The sequence below is a fragment of the Lytechinus pictus genome, chromosome 13 (assembly GCF_037042905.1).
Source record: "Lytechinus pictus isolate F3 Inbred chromosome 13, Lp3.0, whole genome shotgun sequence".
Classification (NCBI taxonomy): Eukaryota; Metazoa; Echinodermata; class Echinoidea; order Temnopleuroida; family Toxopneustidae; genus Lytechinus; species Lytechinus pictus.
This window is the reverse complement of record NC_087257.1, coordinates 14,952,160-14,977,763: the sequence shown is the minus strand read 5'-3', so window position 1 is coordinate 14,977,763 and position 25,604 is coordinate 14,952,160. Positions and strand designations below refer to the sequence as shown.

The following is a 25,604-nucleotide window of genomic DNA, read 5'->3' as shown; positions in this document are numbered from 1 at the left end:
TATGAAAGAGGGCGTTATCAGATGCATGAGCATAACAACAATTGCATCCAGTTTAATTTAACGAAAAAATGTTGGAAATGTTACTTTGCAGACGGCTCATCAGTAATTAGGTACCAGAATATAATCTGATCAATAACCCTACCTCCATAATGTCATCACCCACCCAGTGCCACGACCTTTTATTAGGGAAATTCCCTAATAGTCTTGACGAAAAGCAAAATGAAACCTTGAAATCGTATTTAAATCGTTACTTCATCATTAGATATCACCAAATTAATATCTTGTTTTTGGATGCACATTATTTTCGACAGATTAGATTGACAATACAAGAATCGTGAAAGTTTATTTGAAAAACGTATTTTTATTAGAGAAATGTTAATACATTAAAACTGAAAAAGAGACCAATTTATAATCTGTGATAGTGTGAATTGCATTTGATGACCACACATTGCATTGCCTTTGGAAACGCCACCCGATAAAAAAGCGGATTGTTATTTACTGTTTTCTTCTTGGTAAGGAATTGAGAGATTACTAGGGATTTACGAAAATTATATCCTAGTGTTTTCTCACAGCTCTAGACTCTTTAGTCTCTAACTAATCTGATTATCCATCATTCAATCTTGATTACTTGTCACTTCGCGCACGCAGCACTCTCTCCAGACTCCAACTGGCAACTGACCAGACAGAGCTGCAGAGCCGGGCTCGGGCCTCGTCAGCGGCGCGGCGGAGCTACCTGAGTTGGCGCGGTACGTTCTTGCTGCTGTTCCAGCTGCATGAAGCTTGAGAATTGATGGCGAAATGCTGTTGCCTTGGTCAATTTTTACAATCAACCCTTTTTATATTTAGGTACTAGACGGGCTGCCAATATAGGGTTCATCCTAGTATTTTTTAAGGGGATTACTACTTAGTGACACGTCACTAAAAAGTAAAAAAGTTATACGATTTTCATGATTTTCCCCCAGGCCAAGATCTATAGTATTGATCATTTGATGTCTAACGTTAAGTCTGATGTTTGCCCCGGGGACCTTGACACGTCTTCAGACAGTACCAGTTCATGTTAGACCTAAATTATTAATACTGTGATTACTGGAACTTGGTGTCGGGAGTTTGATACTATTTCAGTTTCAAAAACTTCAAGAATGATGATTTTTTGTATGTTTTTCAAAATTTTAAAGAAAAATTGGTTTTTAGGTTTGAAAAAGGGATAAAACAAAATAAAGAATAAGATTTCTTCACATGGGTGGCAGCAGTCATAGAAAATCCTATTTTTCCCCATTCTAGAGCTGGAGACCCTCAAAATCAAATTTGTGGTTTCTTGTTCCAGTGTGTGCCCATAATGGATTACTTGGCCAGTCAGAGCAGCGAGCTCGATCGGCACGGAGCCATAAGCTGGGCCGCGCTGAAGCTCCAAAGTCCAAACTGCCCGGAGCTAGCTAGCGCTGGCCTGATATGAATCTAGCAAGATGTGCGCATTTTTACATAGCCGCTACCATGCTACGCCGACGATCTAATGAGTTCCGGAGACCCCTGTTTTAAGACCAAGATATAGTTCCAGAGCCCCCTATTTGACTTTAGTGTGACACATAAGTATAATTCAAGTACCCCCCCCCCCCGGGGGGGGGGGGCAGCACTGACTAGATGTGCAATATTAAATTGTTTAGGCCTCGACTGATACAGTCATGACTATGACGTCACGTAGATATGTGAGTTGATTTTAAAAAAAATGTGTCGAGATAAGAGCATGAATTGAATCCACCTGCTAATGTTAGAATGGAGCAGGGGGGGGCAGAACTTGAGTGGCTGCCATATGCCATGGTCCATTGCTGGGTCTGGTTGGGTCACTGTCGGTAATTTTGAACGGATGGGAAACAAGGTCAGATCAGGTGACCCAAACTCGAGTCTGAAAAATGTTTTCAGATAAAAAAAAATATGGTTACGAAATATTACCAGAATATTGAGGGACTGGGCCTACCCCCAAATTTAGGCATTGGAAATTGATTTTTAGTTGATATTATGGGGAGGCTAAAAAAAGGTAAGGCAGTAAGTAGGGGCAGATATGATGTTTCTACACTAACATCTATCTTTAACTCACTATTAGGCCTACCTGTAAAACCAGAGAGCAATAGATTCAGTGGATTGTTCTCTGGCTTTACAGGTAATATCGAGTTAAAGATCACTGACTGGTATTGTATGCTACATCCAGGACCCGGGGACCACTTCCATTGACGAGTGGATACCATGCGTGACCGAGACACATGTAAAAAGGATATATTTTTTAAGATAGGGCACTTACGTAACGTAATAAGGGTGTCAAAAACACTAAGATAATGAAAAAGGGTATATCTTTCACTTATAGGAAAACTATGTGTTTACGGTCCAATTTGGGAGGGTATAAAAAGACTTATATACTTTATAAAGGATGTACTTTTTTCCCCAACACTACGTGTTTAGGGTCCGATTTGAGCGAGGTGTGTGGAGTGGTATTAAATCCAATGGAAGTGACGGTAAAGTCTGTGACATAACAAACAAGATATCGTTGTACTTATTGTTTAGGGAGTCAATTCAGGGAACACTTGTCAAGGGTACCGTTCTGTTTCCAATACTTGTTAAGGGTAGGGTTTCACACGCCAATACTTGTTAAGGGTTTGCATTTTCAGAACATGGAAAATGCTTGTTTAGGGTGCTTTTCGAAACCCCATGGTCACGCATGGTATCCACTCGTCAATGGAAGTGCCCCTCAGGATCCAGGATTGATGGAAATGACCTTGAATTTAAATTAAATTTAATTCAGGTAAACACAATGGCCCAAATTCACAAAGGTGGTTTTTGCAAAAACCATGGTTTAAACCGTGGGTTTTACTAATTATGCGATCCACATAAGTGGTTTAAAAAAACATGGGTTTAAATGAAACCACCTTTGTGAATTCGGGCCAATATGTCCAAGGTGAAGCCTCTAAACATCTCTTTATACATTCCTTCTTCCCAACGCAGTTATTAGATGTTCTTCGCTGAGTAGCCCTGCCCATGGCGCCGTCTCCTGTACGAACTCCATCAATGTTGGATCCAGCTGTACCTATTCCTGTACTACTGGCTATAAGCTATCAGGCGGATCGGTAGTAAGATCTTGTTCACGTTCAGGGAATTCAGGCCAATGGACTGGATCTGGATTGGAATGCATCCGTAAGTTGGGTGGGGGAGGGGGGGGGGTTCAAGCTGTTTTATGAGCTGACATTTGTAAAGTTATGTTTGACTGGAATATTTTCTTGAGATGAATAGAGATGCCCCAAATGACTTCTCTGACATTTTATTAATTAATTTATTAACACAGACACGAGGGCTGAGGTTTCTTGAGTTCTTTTATTGACCAACCGAAAAACAGCCTCTGTATGATAACAAAATATAAACAAGCACATGATGAATATAATTACCAGACATTACATAATACAATAGTGGTATCAACAGTAATACAATTTTAACATAACAAATAACAAATTTAAATCTAAACATAACATAACAAATTTATATTATCAATCAAGGCAATAAACTACATTTTCTTCATTAACAAAGACGAAGTAAATCAAGAATTATATCTCTTTCATTATTCGAAATAAAATCGTATCGACAATATTTTTGTATTCAGAAAACCACAATAATATACATATGATATAAATTAAGCAACTTTCCCTAGACCATGCACTTACCGGTCAGAACACTAATTCTGCATTTGCTTCAACATCTTCAGCCTAAGTTCATGAAGGGAAGTCCTTGCAGAAGTCCTATAACAGAAACATTGATGCATGTCACTTACAAATATACACGACCATATTAAGCGATACATAACTATGGGAACATAAGATTTACTATTTGGTCTATCGACACTGACTCTTTATTCATTTCTTTTATTAAAGGTTGTGCAAGAATTACACAAATAAATTAAAATCATCATATCAAAATGAACATTATACATGTAGCAATTGCTTATTCCAATGTAAATACAGAATAAAACAATCAAAGTAAAGTCAGGCACATAACATCACTATCAAGTGATCTTTCTGTCCAGTCAAATATCATTCCAAAATTGAGTAATTACAATAACATGCATACATATATATATATAATATATAATAATATATAATATATAATATATAATATATAATATATATAAGGGAGGCAGCGTAGCTCAGTTGGTTAGAGCGCATGTTTCGGATAAGATCGTAGATCTCAACGTGAGGGGTTCGAGTCCCGCTCATGCCGAAACGCGTCTGACAAAAAAATCTGATGCTATAACGTTGTGTGTTAGCGTGCCTCACCACTGTATTCAGGGCAGGTGTGAATGCAGTTGGAAAACACTCCGTCCATCGGAAAGGACGCAAATGTTGGTCCCGTGTATAGGAGAGTCACAACCTATGCACGTTAAAACCAATACACTATTCGTCAAAGAGTAGAGTGTTCACCCGGTGTATTGCACCTGCCGATCCCGGCAAAATTCAGGTCAAGTCAATCTTGACGTTCATATGCCATAATAATCATTGTAATGATTGTGGGCATTAACGGAAAGACAAGACAAGACAAGATATATATATATATATGTATATATATATATATATATATATATGCATGTTATTGTAATTACTCAATTACTATATAAATATATACATATATATATATATATATAAATAGTATAACATATCAATGAAATAAACATTCAATTTACTGAAATAAGAGTATACATATAAATCAACTTACTTCTATACTTCTAAATCAAACTTTCTTCTGCAGGAACAAGTGTCCTCATCCAACAACAAACAGTAGGAATGCCCTTGCTACTGCCAGTGTCATGAGTCACTGGACTCTCTCCCTAGCTAACAATAAAAGTGCAATGGTGCACATCAAAATACAAAAGCATCCCTAAAGGGGGTACATGAATTGGCATTACTGCTACTCCTAAAAAGGTGGGAAAGAATTAGCCAATGAGCAGAGAGGGAAAGAGCAAAGGCAAAGTTGGTATAACTGCAGAGAGGGAGAAGGAGTACTAAAGATAAAGTTGGCAGATATAATGTGAAATAAAGATTCATTATATTCAAATGCTTAATGTACTGAAACGAAATACTAGTAATAGTATCCTTTTAACTAGATTTTTAAAGAATTATACAAGGAAAACCCAATTAACAACATTAAAATAATGGCACTGAATCTAATTTATCCTAATTAAAATGTTGATAAATTGTGATAGTGGTTACAACTCTTGTCTTCAATCAGCGGGATGTGGTTTCGAATCCCAGCCATGTTGTTTTTTCCTTCAGCAAGAAATTCACCCACATTGTGCTGCACTCGACCCAGGTGAGGTGAATGGATACCAGGTATGATTTATCCCTTGAATGCTTTAGCCCCTATATGGTGGCTCAGCTACAGCTGATGTAATAATATGATACCGAGTATCAAGCGCAGTAGAGTATATGCAATTATCGTAGCTGCGCTATATAACTTTACCATATTATCATTATTCAAATTACTGGAACCAACAAACAACCCTTTTTAAAGAGTACTTCTAACCACTGTTTTCAATTTGATTTGGAATAGATGTAAAAGTTTTGTACTTCTAACTATACTTGTTCTTTATTGTTTTGGCTTTTTTAATGTAAGCAAACTTTTCATAATCTATTTATTAGGTGTAACGTGTAGCGCCCTCTCCAGTCCATCCAGTGGCCAACTCACCTGTTCTGATGGCAGTTACTACAGCAGTCGATGCAGCATATCTTGCAACAATGGATATACATTGCAAGGCAGCTCTTCCCTCGTGTGTGGACAGTCTGGAAGTTGGTCAGCTGCGGTCCCGTCCTGTGCAGGTATATAGGAACACTATCTGATCTGATCCAATCCAATCCAAGCCTGGCCTGTGATCTAGCCTTGGGTTAATTGCAGCTATTGTCTTTTCTTTTATGAGTCAGCATGACATTGTTACGCGATATTAACTTTAATTACTATCTGATAATAGCATAACGCTGTTTATCTAAATACATGAACATTTCATATTGACTGGATATTATAATTGCGCATGGAAACAAACACTCTTTATTATTAGGTTCTTTGTTTTAATAAATAATGCATCTAAATAAATATTGCCCTTTTATACCGATTTTATTTTTGTATATTGTAAGCCCCGACTAGTGAGGAGAGCTTCATAACAGAAACTTGTTTGTTTTAATTTAGTCATCCTCAGGTACTAGTTGGTGGTAATTTCTTCCTCTTGTATATATTCTTGTTGTCTTTTGCCTGGAAATAAAATAAATAAATGAAATAGATAATGTAAGTGATACGTCTGATGCAGCGAGACTACAAACAGTGGTTGCCAAGCAGGCACCGCCTATAACCTCCCGACTCGCACTACATGTAGTTGTTTCCTTATCCTTTTTCCATACAAAGAATCTGCACCAAATCGTAGTTGATGTAAAGAAAATAACGACTAAAGCAAGATGAAATGGTATAGGCGGTTGCTCCTTTACACTCATTGTAGTGCTGCTGCATCACACGTATTGCTTACATTTGGCGTAATAGCAAAGATTTAGCAGTAGCCTTTGACTAGATTATAGGCTAATTTGACTCCCAATACCTCGTAGCCTCATAATCATAGGTGCTGATGAAAATTAAAAACCAACCAAAAATGACTTTGAATTCAACCACTAGAAATTCTGAAATGCAAGTTTGCAACTCTAATTGAGACTGCTTTCATAAACAATAATGATAATGAGGCTTTTCTCTAGCTTTAATACAATAATATTTCTGAGTGCTTTATAACTTAAATGGTAAGTATAGAAAACATAATAATAAACAGAGTAAATGGAAGCTCAATATTAAGAACACTAAGAACTTATCGCTAATGTATGATACAAAATACTATTTAAGGGGCAGCACTTACAGCATACAACTTGATGTGGTAATTAAATATAAATCATATAGCAATATAATAAAATGATACATATAGCAAATATGAGAAGGTAAGTAGACTGGGTGTTGCAATAGTTAATTTGTTGATGTTGATGATTTGCAACAGTTTATTGGTTGATGTTGATGCGTTTATGTAGGTCTAATCATATTTCTTTGACTTAAATGATGCTTTAACCTTATAACTTGACTGATTGTGTCATTATGTTATGTTTTTACTTCTCAGTTGTCTTTAATTTCATAGTTATGCATTATTGTTGCTGCTTTTATTTCAGTACGAATCAAATGTTAAATTAGAAATATGAAAAAAATTAAATAAAAATGAAAAATCTATTGTTGGTTTGAATTCAGATACTGCTGCACCAGCCTTCACCCGCTGCCCTTCATCTCAGACCGTCTACGCTCCGTCGCTCTCCTCCCGCGCTACGGTCAGCTGGGCATCACCTTCGGTTTCCGACAACTCCGGGGAATCTATTACCCCGAGCCTGTCAAGTAGCTCAATCAGATCTGGAAGTTCTTATGCTGCAGGCACGTATTCTGTAACTTACAGTGCTGCAGATAGCTCTGGAAATGAAGCCACTTGTCGGTTCTCGGTTACTGTTACAGGTCAGTAGATGACCATAAGTTTTGTCATTATATGAATTAAAGAGTACCATTCACAAGGAAACATCAAGAGAGGGTGCTAGATCATTTATTAATCCAATATCAAACCATCTCAAAGAATCAAACATTTAAAAAAATCAATAGCTGACTACATTTTTGTAATGAATGGACCACATGGGTCGTGTGGTCCAGTGGTTACAGCATTGGACTCATAATCGCAAGGTTGTGAGTTCGAATCTCAACTCTGCCATTGCTTCACTTTGTTAAAAAGGCCCGAGAGTGATATCTGTCGTCTATAACGTCAGCCTCTATGACTGATTAACCTAGACGTAAAATGTTTCCTAGGTAATTGGTATACCAGCTTGGCATTTACCAGCAAAAATGCTGTCCTGCCTAGTTCCTACGGGAGTTACCACAAACAGAAATGTAAATTATTAACCTCTTATCAAAGTTTTATATAATAATGAAAATATGGACAATTGTAATACGAAAATGGGTCTTTAATAATCAATCTTGATGTTGTAATATGTTCCCCTATTCTCTTTTATTTTCTAGTCATACACTGCAGCAGTCTCTCTGCGTCTGCCCCACTCCAAGTGACCTGCCCGAATGGAGCAATACGAGGCTCGGTCTGTACTTTTGAATGCAGTGTGGGATACAGACTTCAGGGTCAAAGGTCAACGGAATGTCAGAAGAGGGGGTCAGCGGGATCATGGGACCAGCCCTCGCCTACCTGCCAGAGTATGTGTTATTTTTGCTCAACCCATTGAGGACTGAATTCTGTATTTACTATAGACTTTGTGTAGGGAGGATTCGGTTTTCAGTAGGAGGTTGAAATTCACTTGCACCTCTTATATATTATTTAATAGTACAGTGACTTATATATGAAGATAACCCGTGGGAGATTAGAAAAATGGCATTCGTGTCAGAGCAGGTGGTCTTAGTACCCTAACACATGTTTGAATTTGGAAAATTATTTGAGGGAGTCCAAACTTATGGTCTTTATAGACAGGTGAATCCTTCCATTCAGGATGTTGCTAGAGCAGGTTTTATGGACTAAAGTATATCATATTGATCAATTACTTAACAGCATCATCACAATACTTGGTAAGACTTGGGATGAATGCCTAATTTACTATTTGGATGATCATTAAAAAAAAACCTTCAAAAATTAACAGAGTGTAATTGAGATGTTGGAATACCTATTGTAGTGGTGGTATATTCTACATGTACGTTACAGAACTACCCGTACAGACTACTGTCAACATAAAGCACAAGATTTGGTACAGCTGGCTTGTGAGATAAGAGAATCCTTTTGTCTCTCCTCATTCTATTTTTCTTCCTAGATTCTTCGAAGTGTTACATCCATGACGCATTTTACTCTTTCTTTGCTTCCTAGTCCTTCAGTGCCTAAGCTTGGTTGAACCTTGTCATGGTTAGGATTGTAAGAGATTGCTCTAGGTCTAACATCCATATGACACGTTTCATTTTATTTCACTTCCTAGCTCTTCAATTCCCTAGCTTGGCTGCTTCTAGACATGGTAGGGTCGTAGATTGCCCAACAGGATTAACATCCTTTGATACCTTTATTTCTTTCTACCTTCCTAGCTCTTAAAATGTCCTAGCTTGGTTTCACCTAGTCATGGTAGAATTGTAGGAGATGGCCCACAAGGTTGTACATCTATATGAAACGTTTCATTCTATCTCTCTTCCTAGTTCTTCAACGCCCTACCTTGGTTGCACCTAGTCATGGCAGGACATTGCCCACAAACATCCATATTCTATTTCACTTCGTAGTCCTTCAATGTCCTAGCTTGGTTGCACCTAGTCATGGTAGAATTGTAGGAGATGGCCCACAAGGTTGTACATTTCTATGAAACGTTTCATTCTATCTCTCTTCCTAGTTCTTCAATGCCCTACCTTGGTTGCACCTAGTCATGGACAAATTATAGGAGATTGCTCAAGGAACTATGGCTCCAGGTGCAACGTTGCGTGTGACATCGGCTACGAGATTAGCAATGGTGCTCAACAGTGCAGTGCCCAAGCAGGAAGTACTGATGCATTCTGGGTAGGCTCAAGGCCCACCTGCACAAGTGAGTATTCTGATAATTTTGTTATTTTTCCTCTTTCAGGTAAATAATGATTTATGTTATGAAATAATTTAACAGGTTACTTTCATAAAGTAACGGGGAGTGGGGGGGGGGGGGGTAACTATGCTTCAGCGCATTGGTCATATTAGATAGGTTCATTGTATTTTGATCTGGTCGTTGATGGTACTGCTTCATTTAATGACGAGAGGTGTGTCTGTTATGGAATGGCATTTCTTTCCTTTGCTGCTTTAGAAAAATTAAATTAGTTTTATGAAAATATTAATACTATTATCAGTATTATATTTGCCGCTTCCCTCCCAGATCCTTTACTACTTCAGATGAATTCTGATCAATATACACTATGAAAGGCATTGAAACAACATAATGAGTATTTAGAGGTTTTGTGTATTATGAACCATAGAAATATTACATGTATAATGTATAAATAAAAGGAGTGTAAAAGGAGTGTAAAAGGAGTGTGATATGCATTATGTAAAAACTTTTATTATATGACCCAATTCAATCATCTATAAAACACAAATATGTGGGCGTGTTGTGGTCTAGCTGTGGTCTAGTGGTTCTGACTCTCGCCTTTCAAATAGAGGGTCGTGGGTTCGAATCCTGGCCATGGTTTGTTTTCCTTCAGAAAGAAATTTATCCACACTGCTGCACTCGACCCAGGCGAGGTGAATGGGTATCCAGCAGGATTCATTCCTTGCATGCACTGAGCGCCGGTGATGGTAGCTCGAGCTAAAGCCAGGGTAATAATAGCAAGGGCTTTGTGTCCTCAGGCAAAAAGCACAATATAATCCAGTTATCATGATTATTTATTATTATTAGATGTTTGTAGCAAACCTACTTATTAAATAGAAATAGGCATTTTAATGCTAATTTTTTTAGTAAAATGTGTGACTTATTTAAAACTTTATTGATTCGTTCATCAAGGAATATACTGCAGGAAGCCAGTGCTTACCACCGCTCTTCAGATCATAACCAGCCAGGCCTGCCCCACTGGCGATCAGGTCCCATCTGGTAATCAGTGTCGGTTCTCCTGCAGTGAAGGGTACTATCTTTCAGGAAATGCTGCCCTCGCTTGTCAACATGATCGAACCTGGAGTCAAGCCGCACCAACCTGTCACTGTACGTACTCCAAGACTGCTGGTCCCTAATGGCAATTTTTTTCTTATTTATTTTCACTGATATAATGCAGAATACAGATTGTGAGTTAGAAATTGACAGAATTCTTTTTTTACACTTTAGCCATGCAAATTACATTACAAGCGGGCTATTTGTATGGAATACGCAGCATGCATGCATTAATCTGTTTGGATCAAAAATTATCGAAAGTACGAAAATATCAAGGACACTTGATGTTACATGTAGCTGTCTTGAAGTCATGCTTCAGGTGTACGTTTCCATCGCTGCATATTATCTCTAGGTACATACTTGTACCAATGCTTGGTTGGATTCTGTTTCCTTGTGTGATGAATACCAAAACTAGTATTCAAGTTTTCAGTTTCTTTTCCACTCATAAAAATATACAGCATATAAATGTGCTTGTATGTGCAACATGACAATAATACATAAAGTTCAATTCATAATACAATACACAATCAATAAATAATCTTATTAACACAATAGAGAATGTATTACATAAATGAAACAATGACAGCTTAAATTACATGAAATACACCAAGTTACATAAATTCCAACATTGTATCAAAGAGACTGGAGGAGCTACAATTAATAAAAGATAAAAGGATTATTGAGAATAGCTTCTCAGGATTAAATCATTATGCAGATTTATTTTTAAAAAGAAAAGGAAAATAGAAGAGGGAAATGGTATGACAGATAGGGAAATTCTTGAAAGTTATTAATCAAAATCATTCATCTTTAATATCTCATTTTTACCAGTGATTACCTGTGCCGGGAGTGATCTCTCTCCTCCAGTCAACGGTGAAAAGCGAGGATGCTCCTCCTCCCGGGAGAATTATGGAACAGTATGCACCCTGGCCTGCAGTATAGGGTACTTACCAGCCACGCCCGTTCAAAGAACCTGTTCAGACGACGGTAACGGTGATGGGTATGGTGTCTGGACGGGACCCGATCTCACATGCACAAGTGAGTGATTGATAGTGATAAAAATGATGATAAGCCAATCGTTGGATGATTATGAAAACTATAGAATTGATGAGGGCAATATTCATAATAATGATGCATGATAATACCAAATATGATGGTAATGGTGGTAATGACAGTTATTGTAACAATGACAATGTTAATGTCTTGCCTTTGTACCTCTCACTACAATACTTCTATGCCCGTACAATATCATGAACCATATTCCCACCGTACCCAAGACCCCTCAGAAAAAAAAATTACGAAAATCATATCATCATTTCAGTTGTGACCTGCCCCGCCCCTACCACACCCAGCAACGGTCGAGTGACTGGATGCCTGTACCAGGGTTCATCGCAGGGAGTAGACGAAAGACAGAAGTACAGTTCAACCTGTAGCATGGTATGTTCTCAAGGCTTCAGTCAGACCGGAGGGTCATCTACCACGGTCTGTCAGGCAGATGGACAGTGGGATGGTCAACAGATCCTTTGTCAAGGTGACTATATTTCTTTTTATTTTGTTTCTTTTGTAAATACCATAGACAGACATCATCATCATCACCAAGATCGTCATCGTCATCATCATCAACAAGCCCTATCACCACCATCATGTCATTATCTGCATCATCATCATGTCCTCGTTATGTAATATTAAGGCCACCGCACACCTTAGGACCCGATTGGTCTATGACTGGCTTGCGACTGAGTGAGTAGAGATGAATCGCAAGGTAGTCATAAGCTTCAACACCGCACACCTTGCGATCCAACTACCATGCTGTCTGCGACTCATGCATGCGCTTTTAGCTTTTTGCCATAGCAACTGAGAAAATGGCGCTTACTACAGCGTATACGCGTTGTATATCATATACGCGTCGTGCAACTCTGCTGTCTGATTGGCTGGAAGTAGGATCATAAGGATTGGACATGTCAAATCCTTATGATTTTCCTTGCGACTTGTCTCTGACCAGTCTGCGATTCTCAAGCTGACAAGAGCTGTGACGTCACATCTCCCCTCACTCAGTCGCAAGCCAGTCGTAGACCATTCGGGTCCTAAGGTGTGCGGTGGCCTTTAGACGTTTGATTAGATAATCTCTTACTATCAATATATGTTTTTCCAATCCTCAGACACCACACCACCTGTTTTTGTGTGTCCATCCAACAAGCGTCTGTTTGCCGGGGAAGACAGTACTACTGCTCCAATACCTTGGAATGAATGGGAACCAGTCATGGTAAGAGTATTTTGAATGTCACAAACAGAAAGACATAACTCACTTTGTTACAACAATATGAGAAGGTCCCTCAGAGCTGTCATCCATTCTGAATCAAAGGTTGAAAAAATGCCTCCGCCGGGAATCGAACCCGGGTCATTGGCTCTGCATTACGTCAAACCCCCTTTTGGAGAAGGACCGCAGTTCAGATTGCAAACTGCGGTATTATACCCCATTTTCCATTTGGATCTCCCAAAAATTATTTCCAAGCCCTTATCAACCGTGCTTGGCCAGGTAATCCCGGGGTAATCCCCGCTGTCTCAATTTCACCTCCACAGGTCAGTATATGAGCGTTGAGCAAAGGACGAAAAGATAAACAACAGCTGTGCTATTACATAAGACTTCTCTGCCTGTAGTAGGACCTTCGGAATGAAATTGTTGTATTCGATATTTAATCACGTTTTCAAAGGCATATTGTATTCAGTAATCCAATGTTAGTCCATTTTCAATTTTGAACGAAGAAAATCAGCCTCGAAATAAGGAAAGTAAGCGAATAAAAATGACGGCATGCTTTGCAGGGACCGCGCTCAGCGCTGCGCATGCATCCCATGGTGTGTGGCCCCCTGCTGTGACTGTATATGCCGGGCTGTTGTGTTATCTTCGGACCGACGTCAAGAAAAAGGTGTTTTGATACTTAAATTGCTTGCTTGGGGCAGTTAAGGTTTGTCGTACTTGGAGAAGAGAATTGATGAGAAGGGAAACTGGGGTATAGTGGTCTCAAATGGAGGTTTTCGTAATGGAACACCAATGCCTTAACCACTAGACCACGGAGGCGGGGCCAACAGTTAGGCGAGACCGAGTTCAATTAACCGGCAGGCAAATTTCCAACCTTTTTATTGATTCTTTCTGATGAATGCATGTATTCAGGCTTGTATCAGCTGGGATCCAACTTTGGCTAGCGGCTACTCATTGTCAATTAACTCATCTGGTTAGTAGACAAGCTGCTTGTAGATGAAGTACATGTGGGATTAGACTGTGTGGGATAAGCTAGACCAAACGGAATCTCCAACCGTTTTATTGATTCTTTCTGATGAATGCATGTATTCAGGATTGTGTCAGCTGGGATCCAGTTTCGGCACGCGGCTACTCATTGTCCATTAACTCATCTGGTTAGTAGACAAGCTGCTTGTAGATGAAGTACATGTGCGATTAGACCTTGTGGGATAAGACCAAACGGAAAGTAGAAGAAGCGGGGTAGACCAACTTGCAATCTACCCCTTAAGAGGGGCTATTTCACATGCAATTGGTCCAAATGCTTTTTTTTGTCTCAGTAGTTGTATACCGTTCAGTAATTCACCATGTAAGCTGGGTTCCGATTTCTATAATCCTATCCAGGGTACTGATCGAGGCGCCTCTTTACATGCTACCCTATACGCGATAGACTCGATAGAGGTCGGATCTTCCAAACCAAACGTCCTCGTGGAAGGAACTCATAGAGTTACATACAGAGGGACGGACCTTGCGGGACACTCTGCTATATGCTCCTTTGACATTGAAATAGCAGGTGAGATATGGAATCGGTGAAGGGGTGGGGCCGGGGAATGAGGGCTAACTGTCATTCACACGAAAATGGTTTCGTAGACGAACTGTTGATGACAATGTGGAGCGTTATGGCTCAGTGGATTAGTCTCCGGACTTTGAAACAGGGTCGTTGGATTGAATTCCAGCCATGGCGTCATTTCATCCAGCAGGATATTGATCCACAATGTGCTGAAATCAACCCAGGTGAGTTCATTGGTTACTGGCAGGAAGTAATTCCTCTAAAAGCTGTGATCACATGTGTTGGTTATACAAAATACCCTATTTTGTTATTATTATCATTAAGAAGAATGGGATTGGAATAGAAAATGGGCTGAAAACCTGAGACTAGGTAAGCATAACAATTGCACTTTGGTAATCCCATGAAAATCTTTGTTTTGCAGCTGATCCCCATTTTTCTCCATTTTTATTCAATTCATGATTTTTTTTCATCTATTTGTGATGTAATAAGAAATGTGCTCTAAAGAAGAATGCCCCCCCCCCCAAAAAAAAAAAAAAATTGAAATTTAAGGCCTTTTTAGTATCAACATTATCAAGTTTCAAGTTTAAAGCACTGGTGTGTGTGTGTTAATAGGCTGTTTGTAAGTTGCTCGTGATGCTACGACGACTGGAGGCCCTTTCTTGGGAACAACTAAAATTACACCAATGAAAATTTAGACCATAAACATAAATGATAATACAGAAAGATGTTCTTGGTGCTTTCCCAGCAACAGTTCTCTTGTACAATGGTGCTGAAAAGTTAGTGAACCCCACCAGAAAATGAACATATTTTATTAAAGTGTTCAAGTTTTAGATATTTAATTGTGAAGTCAGGGGATGAAATATTGCATTCAATACGGTTTGTTTCTCTGGGCTCGCCGGACATTGTAGTGTTGTTGTTTTTCCATATAACACTCGGCATGAAGGAGTGCATGTTCTGGTGGGGTTCACAACTTTTTAGCACCACTTTATATGCATGAAAAAGCATAAACCATAAAGACATGCGTATATAAATCTACAAAATAAACTAAAAACTTGAAAGCACCAGAACGAGTCTCTGGTCATGCATAAGGTCTTCCTTAATTTACGAACAACTTTGTCAAACAGCTGTGTGGTGTGATCCTGCTGTATATAGGTGTTTTCTAAATCAAAGACATACCCTCATCTTCCTGCTCTGTTAACCAGTGTCAAGATGCGCACCCGTTCCGCTCCCTGAGCATGGTTCAGTAGCTCTCCTCTCCGGGAATGGTCGATGTGAAGATGGACCCATCTTTGGAGCAGACTGCCGCGTGTCGTGTGAGGCAGGTTACCGACTCTCATCAGACACAGATCACATTGACCGAGTTTGCCAGAGGCTCACTGACATATCACCGATTGGCTACTGGACAGGGCAGAATGAGATATGCAATGGTGAGGCTAGTTATTGTACAGCATTATTATTTTCTTTTCACCTTTACTCATTTACTGATACATAGCCGCAAAGTCTTTCATAGTACATTGGTGAAAAAACATTTCAGTTAGGCTCAAAATGGTTTCGACACTAGCATCAACAATCATGTCATAAACAATTATCATTTTTCATACTTCTTACAGTATGTTTAGAGTTCTTTACTTCTATTTCATGGCCTATAAAAATATCATATCTCTCTTACCATCAAGCCATACGTTCAGAAGCCTTTGAATGCCAAATATCCCTGTCAAATGACCACTGCTGGAGATCTGCTGCTGATTGAGTTACACATAAACTACAAACTTAAATGATGACTTTCCCTTTAAAGGTAAAGTCCACCCCAGGAAAATGCTGACTGAATAAATTTTCATCAAAATCGGATGTAAAATAAGAAAGTTATGACATTTTAATGTTTCGCTTATTTTTCACAAAACAGTGATATGCACAACTAGGTGAGTCAGTCGATGATGTCTATCACTCACTATTTCTTTTGTTTTTGTCTCACCTGCATAGCAGAGTGAGACTATAGGCACCGCTTTTCCGACGGCGGCGGCGGCGTCAACACCAAATCTTAACCTGAGGTTAAGTTTTTGAAATGACAGCATAACTTAGAAAGTATATGGACCTAGTTCATGAAACTTGGCCATAAAGTTAATCAAGTATTACTGAATATCCTGCCTGAGTTTCATGTCACATTACCAAGGTCAAAGGTCATTTAGAGTCAATGAACTTAGACCATGTTGGGGGAATCAACATCAAAATCTTAACCTAAGGTTAAGTTTTTGAAATGTCATCATAACTTAGAAAATATATGGACCTAGTTCATGAAACTTATACATAAGGTTAATCAAGTATCACTGAACATCCTGCATGAGTTTGACTTCACATGTCCAAGGTCAAAGGTCATTTAGGGTCAATGAACTTTGGCCGAATTGGGGGTATCTGTTGAATTACCATCATAACTTTGAAAGTTTATGGATCTGATTCATGAAACTTGGACATAATAGTAATCAAGTATTACTGAACATCCTGTGCAAGTTTCAGGTCACATGATCAAGGTCAAAGGTCATTTAGGGTCAATGAACTTTGGCCAAATTGGGGTATTTGTTGAATTACAGCCATAAATTTGAAAGTGTGTTGGTCTAGTTCATAAAACTTGGACATAAGAGTAATCAAGTATCACTGAATATCCTGTGCACATTTTAGGTCACATGACCAAGGTCAAAGGTCAATGAACTTTGGCCATAATGGGGGTATCTGTTGAATTACCATCATAACTTTGAAAGTTGATGGATCTGACTCTTGAAACTTGGACATAAGACTAATCAAGTATCACTGAACATCCTGTGCGAGTTTCAGGTCACATGATCAAGGTCAAAGGTCATGTAAGGTCAAAGAACTTTGGCCACGTTGGGGGTATTTGTTGAATTGCCATCATATCTCTATAAGTGTATTGGTCTAGTTCATAACACGTGGAAATCAGAGTAACCAAGTATCACTGAACATCTTGTGCGAGTTATAGTAGTTTTCAAAATCAGCACTGCTGCTATATTGAATCGCGTGATGCAGGTGAGACGGCCAGAGGCATTCCACTTGTTTATTTTTTGAATTATAAAATATTTTATTTTTTTGATAGATTTGACAATAAGGACCAACTTGACTGAACCATATAGTATTAAACAATGCTAATTCCAGATGTTCAGGGAGGAATTAATCATTGTATCACTTGACAATGAGGAGAAAATTAGAATATTTCATATTTCATATAATAAAATACAAAATAAAATAGTGAGTGGATGACTTCATAGTCTCCTCATTTGCTTACCAACCAGGGTGTGCATATAACTGTTATGTGAAATTAAGCGAAACTTTAAAATGTCATAACTTTCTTATTTTATATCCGATTTTGATGAAATTTTCAGTATTATGCTTATTGGATTTTTCTCTTTTTATTCAAATCAACTTTTTGTTGGGGTGTACTTGTCCTTTAAGTGTAAACCAGACATAGAAATATGTGTTTGTATTGATCTGTGTTATGTAAAAGTAGCAGTTTTGCCTGAATGATCATTTTCACAGTGAAGAACTGCACTGTTCCTGCCGTCATCAATGGATTTACTGAAGACTGTTCGAGGCCTAAGGTCTCTTATCAAACAACCTGTCAATTTCACTGTCAACCTGGGTATAGCACGCCCTCTGGAGTCGAGTCTGTCACTCGGACTTGCCAGACTGACGAGACATGGAGTGGACAAGATCTTCAATGTACAGGTTGGTGAAGCCACATTAATCAAACTCCTGCAGGGAGGAAAGCCAGTGTGTAGGATGCGCTAGCTCCTTTATTGCGCCATTCACGATTCACAGTGGCTTTGTAGTGCCTTTTTAGCACTACACGCAATGTGTCTGTCAGTAGTACTTTTCCTGCTTTTACAGTTATCCACTGTTTGATTGCCTGTGATAAATGTGAGGCTCTGCGATAAAACCCTTTTAGGATTTCTGCGTGATAGATACATCGTTTTTATTCATGTACCTAAGATCATCAACAAGCAAATTAAGATTTGTGAAATTACATGTATCTCTGAAACACACTACTTCCCCTCTTATGTTGCTCTCATTGTTCTCTATACCCTGTTAGACCATATGGTAAGAGTCGAAACAGGCACAATAAGCATCAGAAACATACACTGTAAACCAAATTATAACATTTCCAGCTTCCCATAATCTTAACACATATTTTCATCATGGCCTGGGCCAAACACAACTTCAGAATATGTAGGAATGAAGTCAAGACTATCTTTTGCATAAGGCCCAAGGGAAAAAAGGATATGTGGGGACTCGGGGCAATTTTCTCCCTGAAATGCCAGAGAGAGCCCTGGAAATAATAAGAAAGAGCTGTTGGGAATACGCATTCACTGCAATGTTAGAGCTTATCCAATGAAGCAGATTTACAGACCCTCCAACCAGTACGTTTTTGGCGTATTTAGTATGTTTTTGCAACCAAAATACGGCAGTACGTTTTATCTTTAAAAAATATGTTACTAAAATCGTAATATGGTTATTAGATCAATGTAATTTCAGGTAACTTCTTTTTTTTCTTCAATCATTTTGTTAAAACCAGGGTGAGATAAACACATGTTTCAATGTTTTTTTTTTCATCTGCAAGAGCAGTGCGCATTTTAGCTTGCATGCAGCTTGAGCGCCGCGATAAGCGAGTGCGCCACACATATTATTATGAAATACACTTTTTTGGGGAAAAATAATTTTTTTTTAATCACAGAATACAATTTTTCATTCCCAGAGGTTGGCAGGTCTGGATTTAGGCTGTATGTTGTGGAAAGTAGCCCCCCACACCCCGAAATGACATAAATGATTATTTGCCTGATTTGGCCTGCAATATCACAGAATAAAAAAAAATGACATGGTGATTATGTATGTGATCGAAGAAACTCCAGGCCTCGTTCATATTTGTTGAAAATGCAGTTACAAAGACCTGTCCTGCATCATTTGATATGGACCACGGGAGTGTGAACCCAGCTGAGTGCGAGTCATCGGATACTGTACGATTTAATACCAGGTGTGAATTCGCCTGTGATGCGGGTTACCAGATACAGGGACCGAGTGCTCTTGCCTGCAGCACTGATGGGGTGTGGAATCATGATGTCATACCATACTGCAAAGGTAAGTTCTCATAGTCTCAGTCTCTTCTTCGTCTTCATCATTGTTTTCTTTTTCTTTTCTTCTTTTTCTTCTTCTCCTTCTCCTCCCCCTTCTTTGACTTTGACTTCTTTTTTTTTATCCTTCTTCTTCTTTTTCTTTTTCTTCTTCTTCTTCTTCTTCTTTTTCTTCTCCTTCTTCTTCTTCTTCTTCGTCTTCTTCTTCTCCTTCTTCTTCTCCTCCTTCTTCGTCTTCTTCTTCTTCTCCTCCTTCTTCTCCTCCTTCTCCTTTGACTTTGACTTCTTCTAATTTTCTTGTTCTTCTTTTTCATTTCGTATTCATCTTCTTTGATGTTGTCTTCTACTTGTTTTTGTTATTCTCCTTCTTCTAGCTACAGCATGAAAGAGCTTCTATGCAGATAAGCACATTTGGGAGCATGTATTTTTTATTGCATGAAAAAAATTACTTCAACAAGCAGGTCAGAATACCATGTTTTACTTACAAGTACATGTACAGTATTTATTAACTTATCTTTTTAAATTGTATTTATTTATTTACCATTCTTGGGACCGAACACCCCATCAACAAATTTAATGCTGTTTCTTGTAGGGGTCCATAGCCTTGAAAGAGACCAGGTGGGTGTTTCGTAAAGCTGTTCGTAAGTTTAATAAAAGCGACTTTAAGAACGACTGGTGATCATTTCTTTTGGTAAATGGTATACACCAAAATGTTCATTGGCGATGTGTTAGCGCGTAAGAAAGGATCACCAGTCGCTCTTAAAGTCGCTCTTAACTTACGAACAGCTTTATGAAACGGCCCCCTGGGAGCTTTGTCTGATTAAATCGCCAACACACACGCACATGCACATCCTCCTGAACTTTCTAAATTACAACATATTGTTTTTGTTGCATTCATTAGACATCCAGCCCCCATCGTTCAGGGGACCTTGCCCTCATGAGGTCACACTACCTGCTCAACAAGGGACTCTGGAGGCTATGGTAGACTTTGAGGAACCAATTCCATTCGATAATTCCGGCCAAGTCAATCTCACAAGGTAATACTACCCTGGCAGGGGCTTGAATTAAGAATTCAAAGAGGCACAGCCATTTTTTTTTTACCAGGGCAAGGCCGTTTTTAATAGGGCATTTAAAGCAAAGGGAAGTTGATGCTCACTTTAAGGGTATCCAAGGCCATTAAAAAGGGCATCAACAGAAAACTGCTTTCTATGGGACACATATGCACTGGATTAACTTAGGGCACCAAGACCTCAGACAAAACGGCCACTTATTTTAGCCTAAAATCTATAAATATTTGGAAGGGCTTCAGGGTCATTCTGAGGGTATCGGAGGACTTGGCCTTGGGTGGCCTTGGGTCGATTCGACCGTGAACCCATTTTGAAGTGTTAAGTCTTCAGTGCATTTCTTTGCAGTTTTCCTGTACAAGTTGTGAATTGACGTAAATCAGGGCCCCGTCTTACAAAGAGTTACATGTACTATTGATCCAATCAATCTCAACTGTGTGGAAATCCATCCATACCATAATTTTTTCTATAGGACTTTGCATCTCCTTAGTAAACAAAGAAATTCACCTCACCCTCACAGAGAGGTGACACGACATTTGCTCCGGACTTAATATCTCAGATTGTACTAGAGTTCTTGGTTTGGAATAATGTAAAGATAAGACTCTAACGGTTTATTTAATTTTGTAGATTAGATTTTAACGGGTTTAACATGCAGATTTTCCATTGGAGCAATTGTCGCCGGAGCAATTGTCATGGAACCAACAGAGATCACCCTCACCACTCCTTCCATTTTACTTCATATCCTACCTAGATTGAAGCCTGTATAGTGATTGGTTCAAATAGCATCATGTGACCAAATATATTTCAACTATGATGTTGCATGACGTCAGACCTCGATATATTTTTCGCTATACCAATATTCTGACGTCATTATTTCAGAAAACTGGATATTTAGCTAAACTCTCGGGCGCACTGGCCTGCGAGCTCTCTCTCCCGGGCAAGTCCCGTGATGCGTCGGCGCAGGCACTAATCTGCGTTCCACTGAGCACGGTGGTTCGAAGGAAAGTAGGTAATTCAACGCAAGTAACCGGACTTAAGCTCAGCGCATAGATTTTGGTTATAAATTATTAAAAGTAGGATATAAAACAAATATATCAGGCGTTTTATTCGAAAGCATAGTGGAAATTATTAATCCTCGGTTGGACTGGCAAAACTACTATATTTCCAGACTAACCTCGGATAAATAATTCCACTTTCTCAAAGCCTGATATATTTGTTTACTATTCCATGCATCCTCCTACCTCAACCCAACCCTCCTACTCTCCTCCACCACTTGCTTCCTCCACGTCTTCTTCGGTTGCCACCTTGAACTCATTCCACCCTTCTCGAGACATTTAATGTTTGGAATCGATATTCCTTTCGTCTGACAGGCTAGCTCCTAATCATGGCCCAGGGAGCACCTTTGATGAAGGTGGTACAACTATTGGTTACCTAGCAACAGACTCCAGTGGATTAACGTCCAGGTGTGATGTAGTCATAACAGTCCAAGGTCAGTCAGTTTATCACTTTTCAAAGTTATAAGGGGAAGTTCACCCTGGTGATATAAGTGTTTCAATAAAAATATAAGTTTTTTTTTAAAATGGTAAGATTTGATGAGAATCCATCAAAGAAGAAGAGAGATATTACTTTTATTACTTTTTAAGACTTTACTTTGTCATATACATGTACAGCTGTGCCATACATGTAGGTCCTGCAATTATATAAAATTAATAAATTTCAATTTTTTTAGTGGTTTATGATGACTGAATATATTCTTCTAAATAGTTGCTACAGAATGAGTATCAGTTGAAATTTAAGTTTAGAATTTAAGCATAAATGCCAGTTGTGGTAACAACAATCTGAAAATAAGCACAAAGTGAATCCAATAAAATGGCCACCCAAGTAGTTTTTTTGCCTAAATGGAAAATACGTGCCATATGATCTGGTAGGAAATGTGTAATTGCTGGGAATATGACAAAATAAGCAGGGCATTACAGTGTCAGGTCTTTTTCTAAGCAATGAATACAATCTCTTACATGTGCCAGATCCGTATTTGTGATCTTTAGTGTGGTCATTTTTCAGCTTAAGACGGCATGGTTCCACACAGTCAGGTTTATGTAGATGTAGATGAACAAGAAATGGATCTTTGGTGATATGGTGACAATTAACCCTAATCTCAACAACTTTCTCATGAAATCATGCTTGCTTTAAATAGAATTTTCACAATATAAGCTAAATTTTGTCCTCCTTTCAGTTTACAGATGTGCCCCTCAACAACCTCCTCTCCATGGGAGTGTAGCAGGATGTCCCGATCCTTTCCATGGCTTGGAATGTCATTTCTCCTGCGACGTAGGTTATGACTTGATTGGGCAAGATACTCTGTCATGTGATCTGTCACCTGACACTTTCCCAGTGTGGAGTCATGACGGACCAGTTTGTCAGAGTGAGTATCGCTGAGTATCATACATGCATCTTCATGATCAGTGAAAATGGTGAAATTAGAACCTTGCATTTTGTTGTGATTGAATTGAGATCTAGATTCATACAGATTGTAGGGAGAAGGTTATAATTGGGCTATTTTCCCAATTTTTTCTTATTCCAGTGTGGTACATGTATTTCTTACCATAGATATTTTGTAGTTGAGTTGAAGGTTTTTCTTTGTGGTAGTGGTAATGATTTTACACCTGATTGCTAACAATTATTAAAGCAAAAATGCTTGTAAGCAAGCAATCAGAGGACCAAATGCTTGAGATCTCCCCTGGCAGTGACCGAGCAGTGAGGATAAATGCCCTACCAGAGGACATTAGTGCACTAAGTGGGAATTTTACTTGTGTCACAAGATTGTGAAACCCCTGCTCTACCAACTGAGCTATCAACTTGTCGCAGACTGGTACGCCACAATATTTTATTTTCTGTCATAACTGAATTTCAGTAGTAACTTCAATTACTATGAAGTTTTTGCATGTGAAAGACATTTCCAAGTTCTTTGGGTTTTTGTTTTAGAGATAAAATTTGCCTTCCAATTCGTGGGAAAATATTTGGATGAAATATTTATATTTTTTCTTCATTTTTTCCATTTCAAGTACGGACATGTCCAGCACTGGTCATTGATGATCCGGCCACGCTGACCGGGTGTGGTCAACCAGAGGAGATTGTACCTTATGGGTCAGTGTGTACATTCCACTGTCCATTTGGTTACGATGGGGAAGGGGATAGGGAGAAGAGGTGTCAGGCCGATAGAACATGGAGTAGCACTGATTTTACCTGCAGTCGTAAGTCCTCTCTCTATCTTTCTATCTGTATCTTTCTCTGTTCATATCTTTCACTTTCTATCTCCCCCTCTCTTTCTTTCTGCTGCTCTTTGTCTCTGAGTGTGTTTCTACCTCAGTCTCTCTCTAATATCTTTCTCTCTTTCACACACAGTCGTAATGTCGTGTTGGGATCGGTAATTATAATTCAGAAGGGAAGCGTAATGAAGAAATTTTAGAGAAAGTTATACAGTTCAAATCACAGGGTATTTAATCATCAATAATCAGTTACAGTTTACAATTCGAAGTACATGAAGATTCAGATAAAACAGGAGATGATGAATATGATAATATCGAAGTATAAGATTAAGATTCTGAAGTTAAACTAGTATTGGATGGATGTCTAAGTCTTGAATTCAGTCAGTCTATATGGATGAGTGTGGGTCTAGTATTATATTTTCCCTTTCTCTACTAATCAAGAAGTGTTGATGATGAGGGTGTTGATAATGGTTATTGTATTGATAATGATACATGTATTACATGGTTGACTCATAAGAATTTATAACGCTGTTACATATGTACGTAATCCTGAATGATACACACTTACTCTTCCATGTTACCTGTTTATTGAAGGTAAATCCTGTCCAGCTCTTGTGGAGACGTCAAAGATATCGATCGAACTTGAATCTTGTCTATCAGACCCACGCTTTGAGGATACGTGTAACCTTGCATGCAGGACTACAGGGTTTGAGATTAGGCCTTCCAGTCTCAGAGAGACCATGTGCTCTGGGAACAAGACCTGGACTAAAGACGTAGGCCAGGCCCAGTGTATAGGTAAGACATTGCTTTTTTACACTTAATCCATTGCTTACTAAAACCAGGAGGTCCCTCAGAAAAGCCTAATGCAATTGAAGAATTCAGTAGTCAATCCACTGTTTTGATCTTGAAAAATGATGATGATAAGAAGTGTACCTTGAAGATGTGCTTTTTATGATATTTGTTGTCAATATGGAATGTGTGGTATGAACATGTACAAGTATATTAATTCATATTGTTTATGTATGCAACCCTTGTGAAATGGATCTTGTTGAAATATAACAAAAATGTATAGTTAAAATCAGAAAAATTTGAATTTTATTAATCATAATTTTGTGCTAATGAATACAAAATTGATGTAAATCATGACATCATTATCAATACACAAGATGGTGACAGTAGAGAACCTTGAGGAACCAACAAAGATATTAAAAAGCACTTGGACCAAGCACATGGAAAGTATCCCCTCTAAAGGGAGAATTGCCAGCTGGTTGATCTTCACCCAATTTTCGTATTTCTATTTGGTGTAATCCTAGTTTGTCTACAGCCAGTATGTCTACTTACCATTTAGTCTAATTACCATTTATCCCATTTGCCGTTTTGTCTAGTTACCAGTAAGGCTATACCCATTTTGTCTAATATCTCTAGACTTAAGCCCAGCGCACACTATGCGATCCAATGCGGCCCGATTTTTTAATAAATCGAATTTTGCATTAAATGTGACATTTCCAAGAAGCAAAATTATTTAATTTGAAGTTGGGCATAATTGGGAATAATAAAATCATAATTTTGCCTTGCGGCAAGCCCTGTGTTCGGAGTAAAGTTCAAATCGGCTTCAAGTCAC

General features: G+C 38.7%; 2 protein-coding genes across 2 annotated transcripts; both read left to right on the top strand.

Moving 5' to 3' along the window:
• The first annotated feature begins 403 nt into the window (after positions 1-403).
• Positions 404-25,331, top strand: LOC129274066 (P-selectin-like). The gene is made up of 20 exons (XM_064108947.1): positions 404-512; positions 2,992-3,180; positions 5,670-5,846; positions 7,294-7,548; positions 8,101-8,286; positions 9,450-9,638; positions 10,581-10,775; positions 11,550-11,756; positions 12,040-12,249; positions 12,878-12,981; positions 14,356-14,524; positions 15,724-15,948; positions 18,065-18,253; positions 19,463-19,660; positions 20,555-20,690; positions 22,088-22,206; positions 22,951-23,139; positions 23,780-23,968; positions 24,578-24,778; positions 25,297-25,331. Exons 9-20 carry the CDS (start codon positions 12,153-12,155, stop codon positions 25,329-25,331), a joined length of 1,851 nt encoding a protein of 616 aa, XP_063965017.1. The 5' UTR covers positions 404-512; positions 2,992-3,180; positions 5,670-5,846; positions 7,294-7,548; positions 8,101-8,286; positions 9,450-9,638; positions 10,581-10,775; positions 11,550-11,756; positions 12,040-12,152.
• LOC135156445 (P-selectin-like) lies at positions 1,337-11,764 on the top strand. The gene is made up of 9 exons (XM_064108948.1): positions 1,337-1,442; positions 2,099-2,155; positions 2,992-3,180; positions 5,670-5,846; positions 7,294-7,548; positions 8,101-8,286; positions 9,450-9,638; positions 10,581-10,775; positions 11,550-11,764. Exons 1-9 carry the CDS (start codon positions 1,337-1,339, stop codon positions 11,762-11,764), a joined length of 1,569 nt encoding a protein of 522 aa, XP_063965018.1.
• Positions 25,332-25,604: the final 273 nt, after the last annotated feature.